Source organism: Rhinolophus sinicus, chromosome 5, assembly GCF_057876585.1.
Source record: "Rhinolophus sinicus isolate RSI-liver-muscle chromosome 5, RSI-T2T, whole genome shotgun sequence".
NCBI lineage: Eukaryota > Metazoa > Chordata > Mammalia > Chiroptera > Rhinolophidae > Rhinolophus > Rhinolophus sinicus.
Window position 1 is genome coordinate 31727286 of NC_142505.1, and position 14993 is coordinate 31742278.

At 35.2% G+C, this 14993-nt stretch overlaps 1 protein-coding gene across 1 annotated transcript in view; it reads right to left on the reverse strand.

Moving 5' to 3' along the window:
• Nucleotides 1-213: 213 nt before the first annotated feature.
• MRPL3 (mitochondrial ribosomal protein L3) overlaps nucleotides 214-14993 on the reverse strand; it is a 35030-nt gene continuing 20250 nt past the window's right edge. The window contains exons 7-10 of the mRNA XM_019725948.3: nucleotides 9633-9741; nucleotides 4808-4885; nucleotides 4486-4563; nucleotides 214-1735 (exon numbers count right to left, since the gene is read on the reverse strand). Coding sequence (XP_019581507.2) covers nucleotides 1583-1735; nucleotides 4486-4563; nucleotides 4808-4885; nucleotides 9633-9741 — 418 coding nt within the window. The 3' untranslated portion in view covers nucleotides 214-1582. The remainder of the gene's footprint in view (nucleotides 1736-4485; nucleotides 4564-4807; nucleotides 4886-9632; nucleotides 9742-14993) is intronic.

Sequence of the window (14993 nt, forward strand, 5' to 3'; positions counted from 1 at the left end):
CAACCTGCTTATCTTTATTATATTGGCATCATTTCTTCCCAATCCTCCACCTATTTTGATTTATATCATCCTATTTCCCCCTTACTATACTATTTTATTGCATGGATCTCCTGTCAGTTCCTTAAAATCTTTAATAGAATGAGATGAAGTATAAATAAAAACATTAAGATGTGGCTACATTTGGATTTAAAATTAAGAACAAGAGAGATGTGATATGGGCAAAAAAATACTGTAGGACCTTTTATTTATTTTTTTATCGGGGAAGGGGAACAGGATTTTATTGGGGAACAGTGTGTACTTCTGGGAAGTTTCCAAGTCAAGTTGTTGTCCTTTCAATCTTAGTTTTGGAGAGCGCAGCTCAGCTCCAGGTCCAGTTGCTGTTGTTAGTTGCAGGGGGTGCAGACCACCATCCCTTGTGGGAGTTGAACTGGCAACCTTGTGGTTGAGAGCCTGCGCTCCAACCAACTGAGCCATCTGGCCACCCGAGAGCTCAGTGGCAGCTCATTGACTTCATTTTAGTTGTGGAGGGCGCAGCTCGCTGGCCCATGTGGGGGAATTGAACCAGCAGCCCGTTGCCCAGAGCTCGTGCTCTAACCAACTGAACCACCCGTCTGCCCCGTAGGACGTTTTAATAACAAATCCATTCGTTATCAGGAAATTATGTGGAGACCTAACACTATTGTTAATAAGTTTCTTGGGTGGCCATATGACTCTCAGAAAACATCTGGAGTTAAAATAATTCTGTGGGGCTTCAGGAATCTGGGCCAGAGGAAATCCAGTAGTTAAATGAGGCCTGCTTACACTTACATTGTTAAGCTTAATTATTTGTTATAAGTAGCCATTAGTAAATACATTTTAGTTTCATATAATGAAGAGAAACCCAGGAGCCATTCACATAGGTGATTAATAAACATTTGTTGGATGTACAATCCCAGGCCATTTCAAATCCATTTTGGACGGCATCAAGGAAAACTGATTACACCTACCTTATAGTGTAGTGATCAAACTAAAAAATAACTATTCCTTTCAACAGAAGAGTAACAAGACCCACAATTTATGATTTTGTTGTATTTGTATATGTGCTGCCAAAGCGAGCACAATTTTGTTGTATTTGTTAGGCCTTTAACTATAACGTGTATTTCTGTAATTTTAGAAAAAATCTCACTTCCTTTCTCTCTTTAGGGCTCCAAAATGTGGAAGAATGATAAACAATGAATTTTAAGAAATGACTTCTATTACCTAACTAGGTTATACCATAGTTCCCATACGGTTTGCTTCTGTTCCACAACCACCCTTTCACAAAGACAGACAAATCTTTAATAAAAGAAGTTAAATTTATAAACATCTTAAACTGCCAGTTCATTTCAATCTGGCACATCCAATCTACTCAACTGATTTGTTTAATGTGGTAATTTTTAAAACAAAATTCAGCTGGAGGATGAATGAGATACATTTATGCCCTTGACAAAGATGACACGTGTGATATCGTGACTAAGAAAGCAAAATATAGTTGTTGGTTATGTTATTGTTCTGGCTCATCAAAGTTCACAAAATACGTGAGGTTCTTCCATGTCCAAGGAGGTTAGGCCAATGTAATAGAAGGCGCACTGGGTTGACACACATTTTCATCGTACAAATTTTCTGGTAGTTCCTCTTCATCTCCGTCAGGAAAATATGTAGGGAATGGTAGATTTTTACAGAAATCCTTATATGCAGGTAATTTAGAATCTCTGATCTGGGGGGAGGAAGCAAAGTTGTATTAAGTGCTATCAATTAAGTTACTCAACGATAGCCCGTTTTACTTATTCATAATCAAAGACTATCTGTTCCTATATTTTCTAAGGAACTCAATATACTTTTTATACCAATAAATTAATCCAAAGATAGAAACACAATCTTCAAGTTAATCAGCTATCTCATACAAAAATCACTGATTTATTTATCTTATACATAACTTATAAATCTCTAGAACTGTCCAACAAGATAAATTATATTTCATAATTACTATTTAATCAGTTTTATCCAAATTGATTTTCTAAATATAAAAATCTGATATAAACTATATACCTAAAAGGCACTACTATCTACTTCTTTATTGATTTTATCTATTCATATTATCTTTTTATATTTTATTTTCTCCCATAGCATTTTTTGAGCTGAGGTTAAAAAAAAATTACCTAGTATTTTTTATCAATCTTAATTATAAGACAAAAATATCAAGTTTTATTAAGGAAATTAGCTTACATTTAACATGCAGCATTCTCATTTAGAAGCTAAGGTCAGAACAAAAAACAATAAGCCCATAAGTCTTTATAGTAGCCCTACTGCCTTTATAGTCTAAAAATATTTTAATTATATCTGTGAATTCATAAAGCAAGGAATAGTACAGATATTGATATAATCTAAAATGATGGGTTTTATTTTTGGAAAATATCATTGGGTTCTTTAAAGCTTATTATACAGCCTTCATTCAGAAAGAAATAAAAAAAATTACATGTAATTTATACACATAGAGTAAAATAAGGCATAATTATTTTGACAATAAGAAATGAATAATTTGGTTGAAACAAGTACATAGCTTCTAAACAGCCAACTACAGAAAAATGTATCTATTTTCATCATTTTCATTTATTCTCTTTCATTATTGGCAAATTACCCGCAATAAATTCCGCCTCCCCCCCCCCACACCCCAATTCACTAATACTGGGTTGAACTTTAACTTGGGGGGATAAAAATGTTATATTTTTATCAATTTAAACTGTGTCAGAATTTAGAACTGAAAATAAAACTCAAGTAAATAACAAAACCAACAAAACCAGCAAAACTTTCTGTGCAAATTTGATAAATGTAAACATTTAGTCATAAATTTGAATTCTCAGTTTTACATTTTTACAGACCGATCGTATTTGAGGCATCTGTCAGACAAAAGCACTGCTTACCTACCCTAACTGTAAATGCTACAGTACCATAACTCATTGATTTGAAACATAAATGATGACATCGACTCTAATGTTGAGGGTCAAAAGAGTGCAGCCCAGCTTTAACAAATGTGACTCCATGGTATGTATTTTTGTGCACTTAATCTTACCCCGGCTTTATTATTTACCTGCCTTAGCCAAGATACCCTCAACGATCTACCTTACTCTTTTAATATTTATTTATATTGGCAAACCAGTCAAATCCTTTGAGGAAAGGTGGGGGTAGGACACACACAGACACCAAAAAACAGGCACATTTGAAAAAAACTTAAATTATAAATGAGGATATAGGGATGAGCACATTTAAAAATTCATCTGCTATCCAGTATAATTTTATTATGGAAAATAATCATTTTTATTTTTTCTCTTCTATTAGGTTGTGCTATTTATACACAATCAACCTGGAATGTGGAGGGAGGGATACGTTGACTTATGAAGCCAAAATGTTATGAGAAGTACAATGACAAGCAGCTGGTTCATCTACCTGTCATGCCAGTCTCTCGGAGACTGCAAACCTACTGAAAACCTACGGAAATTTAAACAAACATCAGCAAACTTAAAAAAGACAATAAAAACAAAAAAACCCCTTGTGTTTATTAAATGTTATTTTTAAAGAAAAATGAGAATAATCAAAAAGTGAAGAGTGTCAGGAAATTTTAATTACTGTAAGATTAAAACAAATACTGTACCTTATGCTAGTAATAGAACCTACTTGAAGAAATAAAAAGCATACATAGAGACCCAATCTGAAAAATCTGAGGTTTAAGTTTCAACATATTTTTGTTGTTATTTAATGAAGAATATTTTTCCAGGACTAGCTATTATCACTTCTACTACAAATTTATTTTCAGAAAGGAAGATGTCAAAATTCAAAAGTGATCTTTCACTTTGTATTATACTGGCTTAAATCCCAGGCAGAATATTTATTTTGTATTTTATTGAATGGAAGTAAGTTTCTGAAAGCTTAAGTTTTTGTTCAAATCTATCCTGTACATGTTATTTTTCTTCTTTATATTTTTGGACATAAAAATGAACATATATATTTTTAAGGAAAATAGTTAAAAGTACAATCAGAGTAATGCTAATAATAATAATAGAATCTCTCCTTAAAATGTCTACCTTTAATCATGTTTCTTTTTAACTCTCGCATTTAATTTCCACCTCATGTATTTCTAGTTCCTGTGCCAAAGTACTCTTAAAAAAATGAAAAAGTTCTTTTTTGGAAGGAGAGGAATATATTGGTATTTTGGGAGCAGTAGCCTCATCTCCTTTTCATATTTCTAAAGAGCCTCTGCTTACCTTTTTGCAGGTTCATCATTTTATAGACATATACTATAGATTATTTTGTGCAACTTTTTTTACTCAGGTGCTACTAAAAAGCAAAACAATTTAGCACAGAATGTGTGGAAAACAGATACTTATTTTCAAGCTACATTTACGGGTCAAAGGAGAATTTTATTCACATCCACATATATGAATAACGGAAAATAAAGATATCTATACATACCTTTACTAAGCAATTTTTATGTCCAGGTACAGAGCCATTTACATAGATTATATTGTGCTTTGTGTTTATTCTCCACACCTAAAGCAAGACATGAAATCAAACTTTAAAAGTTAAAAATTTGAGAATATACCACACACACACACGGTTCATGTATTCTCCACCCCTCAATAACTGTGAAACCTATTAGCACAATCATTAAGTTATTTAAACATTAAATTGAACAAACAATAATTAAACAGACATACATAAATACATACTCTTTTGCCTTTGCATTTAGGCATTAATTGAACCATTCCTACAAAGTGCCACTACAGAAACTTACTTTCAGTCCAAATGCTGTCCTATCTCTGTTTCCCATTTTCCCAGGCATTTTAGTTCCAGGCCAGACTCTGGCAACATCCTGTATGAGAGAACCAAGATGAGCGCGTTTAAAGCCCTCTCAATTTCAAATAGTATTGATCAAACCAAAATGTAAACTAAGATAGGAATTACTAAAATGTTTCATTTCCCCCATTCTGCTAGGCCCCTGTAAAGAGCTAAATGTGGATTTAGACATTTACCCTAGAAGGGTAATCTAATCTAAATTCGAGCAACAAAATAAATACAGACTAAGAACAGATTTAGGAGAAAAACTCAGTAACAAGAGAGTAGCAACAGAGCTAATACTGGTTGAGAAGTAAAAAAGAAAAATAAAGAACATCCAAACACATTGCACCACCAGTCAAAGAAAAAACTGACTGCCTGGCCTGTTTTCATTAATCTTCTATATTAACTGGGTTAATGGACTCCATCCACACCACGGCTGCTGAAATGGCCCTACTCTGCCAGCCTTGCTTTTGATGTTACTTTCTGTCACCAGAATGATTAAAGGACAGAGTTAGTTATCTGAATATTGAGTTTGTTCAGCCCTGGTTGTCTCTGAGTCACATAAATCAAACAGCTTCACAGTCTCTCTGATTTTGGCTTTGATAATGGATAATAATATTACATCTAAAACAGAAAATATGAATTACATCTAAAATGGCAAAGGTTCTCAGAACACATGAATTCCTGGAATATAAAAAATCTTCCCATCACTACTCTCACTGTAATAGGCAAAACTGCCAGTGAAAGTAACTCATAGCATTAACAGATAACCTGCTTCAAAGACAATTCTGAATATTATAGACAAAGTATCATTCTTATTCATTCTACAAATACACAAATACACTCTGTGATAAGCACTTTGCTTAATATTACATTATTAAGAAAAGTCCTCCCCAATTAAATTTGCTCTTCTTAAAGGTATACTCTAACTCTTAGGATTGTAAAGACATTCCCTAGCTAATCCTTAATGAAAGTATTTACAAACACAGAACGGAGTATTTCATAACAAACAACTAATCTGAGTTATAAGAATAGGTTCTTCTGCATGCCTCATTTTTGAGAGTTTTATTGAGATGTAATTCACATACCACATATTTCAACCTTTTAAAGTGTACAGCTTAATGTTTTTAGTATATTTAGAGAGTTGTGTATTACTACAATCAATTTTAGAACATTTTTAGCAATCCCAAACAGAAATTCTATACCCATTAGTGGTCACTCCCTCCAACCCCCCCCCCACACACACACACACAGCCCTGTGACACCACTAATCTACTTTCATCTCTACAGATTTGCCTGGGATGGACATTTCAGATAAATGGAACCATACAATATGTAGTCTGCTGTGCTTCAGCTGTACAGCACAGTGGTTAGACATTTATATAACTTACAAAGTGACCCCCCTGATAAGTCTTGCACCCCCACCTGACACCATACATAGTTATTACAGTATTACTGACTATATTCCTTAATAAGCTGTACTATACATCCCCATAACTATTTTGTAAATGACAATTTGTACTTCTTAATTCCTTCACCTTTTTCACCCAATCCCCACCCCGACCTGGCAACCATCAGATTGTTCTCTGTATCCATGAGTTTTGTTTTTTCACTTACTCTGTGTTTCAGATTTTACATATAAGTGAAATCATATGGTCTTTCTCTGACATATTTCACTTAGCATAATACCCTCTAGGTCCATCCATGTTGTTGCAAATATAAGATTTCATTCTTTTTTATGGCCAAGTAACATTCCATTGTATATACATATACCACATCTTCTTTATCCAATCGTCTGTCGACAGGACACCTAGGCTGCTTCCATATCTTAGCTATTGTAAATAACGATGCAATGAAAATAGAGGTGCATATATCTTTTTGAACCAGTGTTTTGGATTTCTTCATATAAATACCCAGAAGTGGAATTGCTGGGTCATATGGTAGTTCTAGTTTCAATTTTTCGAGGAACCACCACACTATTTTCCACAGTGGCTGCATCAGTTTGCAATCCCACCAACAGTGCACGAAGGTTCCCTTTTCTTCACATCCTCACCAATACTTGTGCGTTGATTGTTTGATAACAGCCATTCTGATAGGTGTGAGGTGATATCTCATCGTGGTTTTAACTTACATTTCTCTGATGATTAGTGATGATGAGTATCTTTTCATGTCTATTGGCAATCTGTCCTCTTTGGAAAAGTCTATTCAGGTCTTCTGCTGATTTTTTAACAGTATTGTTTGTCTTTTTGGTATTAAGTTGTATGACTTCCTTATATATTTTGGATAGTAACACCTTATTGGATATTGGCAAGTATGTTCTCCCATTCAGTAGGCTGTCTTTTCATTTTGTTGATGGTTTCCTTTAGTTTGATATAGTCCCATTTGTTTGTTTTTTCTTTTGTTTCCCTTGCCTGAAGAAACATGCCCAAAACAATCTTACTAAGAGCCAATTATCAGAGAGTTTACTGCCTATTGTGCCATCATTTTAAAAGTACTTCCTTGATTTCCTGAACAGCTGCTTGGGTTCATCTTGTACTCTTCCTGTCCCATGCGTGGTATCAGTCATTCCTCCAATGAGGCCCCATTCCTTTCAGTGGGGACTGGTGTACAGAAATCAAGATCTAGGCTCTAGGTGTGCTCATTGCTATGGGATATCTCTTCTTTTAGGTCCTTTCAGCAGACAGAACTAAGACACAAGTATACATATATACATCCACATGCATATCTATATTTCTTTTTCTTTACATAAATATATAGCAAATATATACTGATACCTACAATTGGAATTCAACACTATATGGTCCATTCTAATTTCCCTCCTTTTCATAACAACCTTCTCCAATAGTGAGACACTTGGCTCCCATTATCAATATATTTACTTATAAACTCAATCCTACAATCCATGGAAAATTATTTCAGAACTGCTAACTAAAACCACTGCAAATAACAAACATAATTAGAATTCAACACCTGTGCACAGTACATTTTAAATTTAGACTCAGGGCATACAGAGCCAACTACTACCGTGTTTCCCCGAAACTAAGACCTAGCCGGACCATCAGCTCTAATGCGTCTTTTTGGAGTAATAATTAATATAAGACCAGGTATATATTTATTATACTGTATTATAGACCTGGTCTTATATTAAAATAAAACTGGGTCTTACATTAATTTTTGCCCCAAAAGACACATTAGAGATGATGATCCGGCCAGGTCTTATTTTCGGGTAAACATGGTATATTCAAAAGTTACTTGAGTCACTCTCCCCATGTTCCTCCCGCCCCTTTGGTCTGGTTATGTTATTCATTTGAAACGGTTAGGTTCATTGTCTAATCATATTCTATTATGGATTTCTCCCCTCATCCTTGTTTTTATTTTGAATATGTAAAACATTAACATGGTTCCAAAAGTAAAACAAAAAAGTATATCTAGGAAAGTGTCACTCTTGTCACTTCTAAGCCCTTCCATACTGTTCCCACCCATGCTTTGTAGATAACCAATTTCATTAGTTTCTGACTTATTTTTGTGGTCCTTCTTTTTGCAAAAATAAGCAGACAATATGTGCATTTCCTTATATCCTAGAAATCACTCCATCATTCAGAAATGGCCTTTTCATTCTTTTTTCAGCTGTATGGTATTCTATTGGGTAGATGTACCATTTTTCATTCATCCAAACTCTCAGGTATGGACATTTATGCTTGTAATTATAAGTAATGTTGCAATGACTAATTTTGTGCAAATGCATTTTTATATTTTGGGGAGAATATCTTTAGGGTAAATTCCTAGAAGTAGAATTGCTATATAGTTCTGTTAGATACTGCCACACTCTCCTCCATAAAGGATGCACTATTTTCTATTCTCACCAGTGGCTTGGTAACACAATTTACTAGGTGAGAAATTAGTAACTCAAGAGTAGCTTCAATCTGTATTTCTTAAGAAAGAAGTAAAATACATATATACATATATATGTATGTATACATATATCAAGCTTTAGAGATTAACCTTGCATTACTCTGATAGTCCAAAGAATACCACCCCTGCCCCCATCCCCCCACCAACTCTTCATGCTGTATCTCTGGGAAAGGACTGAAGTAGCAATACAAAGTCCTTCTCCGTTTCTGGTGCATTTTCTGTTTATTTTTCCATGTCTTCTCTACTACTTTTCTTTTGTACTATTATCCTTGACAATCTTTCCTGTCTCTTTTAAGGCAAAAAAACCCCAAAAAACAAAAAACCCAAGAGCAATCTCCCCCGCCCCAAAAAAATTTCTGTGAAGTAAATCAGTGGGGCCAGATGAAAGGGCATTCTACTCCCTGATTTCCTGCAGCTGACTTCAGAGTGCAGGATGGGAAACAAAGATGGGAACGAGAAAGAAGCAGAAAATATTGAGAATCCTGACTGTAGGTATGTATTAGATTTATATAAAAGTCTAAGCAGATGGTATTAAGGAAAAGGAGATGAGGGACTTAAAGGTATGACTGACTGTAAGACTGCAGAAGAGAATGCATAATCTAATGTTTCCAACTGCAGTCTACGAATCTCTAGAGATTACTACTATGTGAATTTCATTCCCTTGCCATATGGAGTAGGATGTAACTAAATGGTTCAAGTCTGGCTCTGGAAAGTAAGTGAAGCCAAAACCCATAAAAGGGTGACAAGTACTAGGACCCATCTTGAGTCAGATTAAAACTATGTGACTTGATCCCAAGGACAGACGAAAGCCCTATATGCACAGAAGTTGAATATTTAGCATAAAAAGAGCATCACTAAGTTATACTTACACCAGTTGAAATAGCTCCAGGTCTCCTGTGAGTTTTTGTTTGACCATGAGTAGCAGGCTGGCCTTTAAATCCCCATCTTTTCATGACACCTTGGAAACCTTTACCAATACTGAACAAGACAAACATTAGAATTTACATATTGAACAGAGTATAAAATATACCCAATTGTTCACTTTCTTGATAGCACCTTAGAGTTTTAACAAAGCTCTTTATCTAAATTACTAGAAAAGGCAATCTAAGCAAAACTGCAAATGAACATTCCTTTATCTGACCTGGTTTGCACTCCTTCCTGGAGTCTCATTTTATATAAAATGATTAATTCAAGATTGTGAGACAACAGCCAGCTAAACAAAGATAGTTCAATCTGAACAGGGAGTTTTATCATCAGAATCCCAAGAAACAGCATAGTAAAAGTGGTAAATTTCTAGAAGTTCCGAAGTACTCATGAAAGATTAGGCAGACAACCATTAAGATCCCCATACCTCCTGGTACCTATGCTCTTGTGTATCACCTCCCCTTAAGTCTGGGTGGACCCAGCAACTTACTTCTAAGGAATAAACTATGGCAAAAGTGGTAAGCTGTCACCTGTGACATTAGGTCACAAAGCAACTGTGGCTTCCATCTTGGCACTCTCTTGCTTGCTGCCGTAACAAAAGCTATTCTATAGAGAGGAGGCAAGGATGTCTCCGACCAACAACTCTGGACCTGAGGCTTGGCGACCGCCATGATTGTGAGCCTGGAGGCAAACCTCAAAATGACCACCGCCTTGACGGATGTCTTGGTACAGCCTGTGAGACACACCCTGAACCACAGGTACCCAGCTAAGTTGTGCTGGGATTCCTGACTACAGAAACTGTGAGGCAATACATTTTTGTTGTTTTAAGCTGTGATGCTTTAAGGTAATGTGCTACGCAGCAGTAGCTATAAATAAAACAATAATAATGCCCTAAATGCTGAATGTTTTACTTTCAGAAGATATCAGATGGATCTTGGTTTCAAGGTTTGAATAAGAAGCTAATGGAGAAATAAAATGAGAGTGTAACAATTTCTTAAAACATATTTTAATTTTTCTAAACAAAACCATTCTATTTTCAAAGTCTGCTAACTAGAGAAACAATCTGCCATGCAGGTAGAAAGCAAACAAAACTAAGGTTTAAAGCATTATTAAAGTCTGTCTCTTATTGTCAAATATATCAGCACAAATGGTATAACGAAAGGGCTAGAATAAATTGTAAGTTATACTGGACACATTTTTATAGACTCTTAAGATGAACATTTTTTTCAGCTTTCACTAGATTATATGTCAACATATTTTTAATGTCATGTTTCCTAACCCTAACAAAAGTAGCTATTATTAAATAGACAGTGACTAATTCAGGCGATTTACAAAAAGGACCAAAAGCAAATGATTACGAAAACCATGTTATTTTCTCAAGGACTTTGCTATGGCTTTAGCAAAGAATTATCAGAGAGTAATGGACTGAAGTAAGTCCATATGGATAATAGTTTTAGATAAACAATTAAACATAAGAATTCACATAAAAACAATATGAACTATGTGTAGAGCCTAACAGCTGAATATTATCGAATCACAGGTCAAAAGTTATTTGTATATGAATAATTTAATTGTGGCTTATGCCACTTTCTTCATATTAATCAAGCGAACACATCACTTATGTACATAATTCTCTTTTGCCTCAAAAACTCAAAATAATCCTTATTCCTGATCAAAGAGCTAAAATGGAAACTTCATTTACCATTTTAAATGAAAAAAATAAAACCATTTTGCAAGGAGGGTAACATCTAAGAAGAAAAACTATGATAATCAAATATTTTACTGAAATTTTGCTTCAGTAACTTAAATAGTTCCATTTAACACTGAATTTTAGAACACAGTTGAAAAAGAAAAGCTTGGCAATTTAAAAATGAAAAAGAAGTACCTAAAGAGTCATCTGAACCTATGATATTGTTTGGCAAATAACATTTGAAATAAAAAAGGGGAGGGGACTGGCAATGCTAAATCTAAAATGAACATGTTTTAAAAATACCACATTGTAACAATGGCCATTGTTGGTAGAAAAGTTTGCCGGTATCCTGAGTTCTCAAACTGATTCATCTCTTACTTAAAAGATAATTTAGCTCATTTTAAGAGTAAATGATTATAAGATGAAAACGGTATCCTGAAAGTGCTAATTATCGGTCGGCTAATTACAGATTTTAAAATCTAACTCTAGAATGCATCATGTTGTTATACTGTGTACAATGGGAACCTCTTCAATAAGTAACTTTTAAACAAAAGAATAAAACACAAATAACATGGCAAATTATTGGCTTAATTCCTATTATGGAGAATAGAGTGCACCTGTTGATGATACATGGGCGGTACAGGTATCTATTGTATTGCTTCTCTCAGTTGTCACCCAACTTGAGGACAAAACAAAAGAAACGAACTAATCTATACTTAAGCACACTCAGGCACATTTCACATATGAGGTTTTCACAGGTCACATAAAACCTTCATTTTACTAGAAATGATACACAACACATAACACACATGCTTTATCCCCTCCACCCCTTTTCTGCTGCTGTTTTTAGTTAATGACAGCAGAAAAAAAAATTAAATAAAGGAAAATTCAAAGAAAAAAGAACACAATGTAAAAAGCTCCAAATTTAGTGAAACATCTGAAAATTAGAAAAACATTAAAAAATGATTCTATTTAGACAAGTTTCTACTTGTTAAGCCAAAGATTCATCAAAAAACTCAGAGATACCGTTTAAATTTAGGAGACTTTATTGCCGTTTCTTGGTCCATTTCCTTAGTATATTTTCTAGTGTTTCCCTGAAAATAAGACGTAGCTGGACCATCAGCTCTAGTGCATCTTTTGAAGCAAAAATTAATATAAGACCCGGTCTGATAATATATAAGACCCGGTCTTATATTGAAATAAGACCGGGTCTTATATTAATTTTTGCTCCAAAAGACACATTGGAGTTGATGGTCCAGCTACATCTTATTTTCGGGGAAACAATGGTAAATGCATGAAGGGCAGGAATTGTGCATTATTTAACCCTAGTGCCCACCTAGAGAAGTCAGAGTGATTTTGTTACTGGCTACAGCTGTGTCTTAGGACAAACGATGGTTAGTTTCCTTTATTTTGTCCTGTAGTTTCCAAATGTTGTACAATGGGCGTGCCTTTTATAAAAGTCTAAGCAGATGGTATTAAGGAAAAGGAGATGGGGGACTTAAAGGTATGACTGACTGTAAGACTCTGCAGAAGAGAATGCATAATTTAATGTTTCCAACTGCATTCTATAAATCTCTAGAGATTACTACTATGTGAATTTCATTCAATTGCCATTATTGTGACAAATGCTCAAATGTCTACCAGCAAATGAACAGGGTTTAATACAAACCCATCAGCATTTCCCCACTTTGTAGGAAACTACCTTTGATTGCATGGTTCTGGATATACTTGTATATGGAGATATACAAAACGCCCACGAGATGAGGAGGGCTCTCAGTTCCATCCATTCTGAGTCCTCTGAGAACTTCCTCCAAAATTCTCATCACCATGTCTTTCCCTCACCACTGGGTTCTTTACCTTCTCTCTGCTCTGTACTCCTACTGCTTCTTCCTCTCCCATTCAACACCTGCAATTTTCTTTCTCTCCAATTGTTCTCTGGAACTGACTCTGAGGTTAACTCCTTAATTCCCAAATCCAAAGCCTTTTATTAAAATATCTTTTTATTATGGAAGTTTTAAAATATATTCAAAAGCAGAGACTAGTACAATGAATCCCTATGTATTCATCACCCAGGGTCAAACAATTGCGAACTCAAGGAGTATTTTGTTTCATCTAGTCCCTCCCCTCCCTTACAACGCCAATGGATTATTTTGAAACAAATTCCAGACGTCATTTCATCCATAAATATTTCAGTACGGATCTCTAAAACATAAGGATCCTTTTAAAGAACAAAACCACATTACCATGAACACAATCTAAAAAAAAATAGTAATTCCTTAATATTAAACATCCAGTCAGTGTTCCAATTTCTATGGTCTCTTTCAAAGCAGAAGAGTTTTACTCTAGCCCTTCCTGCCACCGTCTCCCCGCCACGCCAATCATCATTTCCCCCTATTTCTGTGCTTCCCTCATGCTCTGTGAGAAGTTCCTTTCCCTTGCTGCTACACGGAAGGATGACCTGAGAGTTCTCCCCCAACAATCTTCTCACTGTGGTTTAAACCAGGGGCTGGCAAACTATGGCCTGCACTGGCCACTTTGTAAACAAAAGTTTTACTGTAACACAGCCTTGCACACTTATTATTGCCTATGGCTGCTTTACCGCTATAATGGCAGAGTAGTTGCAACTGAGAACACAATGCTTGCAAACCTAAAATATTTACTATCTGGCCTTTTGAGAAAAAGTCTGCTGACCCCTGAAGCTATTACTAATAAGTCGGAGTGCCACAAACCATGCCCTCTGGCCAGAATTCTGCTATCATCCAATTTTACAGATGTACCTATCATATCTAATCAGAAGTACCTCAGCCATTTGATTACAAAGTTTCAGAAACAAAAACGGATCACCGCCCTCCCTTCAAGCCATCCTCCTCCCTGGACACTAGAGTGAAATTCTCAAGCTAATAAGCTTATCGCACAAGCAGTCTCCTGCTCCAAAAAACAACAGCAACAATAACAAAAACAAGCAAACAAACTAAACTACAACCTTAAATGTTCCCTAGCAATTTCTTTACCTGGCAGCATACAAGGCCTTTTATTACTGGGTCCAGCCTACTTTTTCAAACCCTGCCCATAACATAGTATCTAGTCATAGGAGATTACACTGTGAATCCCTAAATACGCCACTCTCTTCCATGCCTTTGCTCATTCTGTTCTCTCTGCCTCAACACCCTTCTTGCTGCATTGTTTATCTCTCCACTATTAGGAAAAAAAGTGTTTGCATCAGTGTTGCATCAGCTGTAAAGTACTTGATTTTCTTTACTAAAAAATCAAAACCCATACTATAAAGAGGTTTTTTCAATCAGAACCATTTCCAAATTAAACTTTAACTTTCTCTCTTCAGCTGATGTATGCTGAGTTAAGTTTAAATGGCTTGTACATAATCTCTCAGAAAACCAGTAACTGAGTATTAAATGGAAGAGAGGACTCTTGACTTCTCTAAAGATGCCCCAAGATCAGGCTATATTTTTATATTTAATAAATGAAGACAGAGATGGAGGTGGGAAGGTGAAGAAATCATTGGTTTAAAACCAGCTTCTCTATGGTTAAACATTACATTTGAACACAGGGAAATGGAGACTCATGTCAGTTCCTAGCCAAAATCAAGACTGGTCTTCTT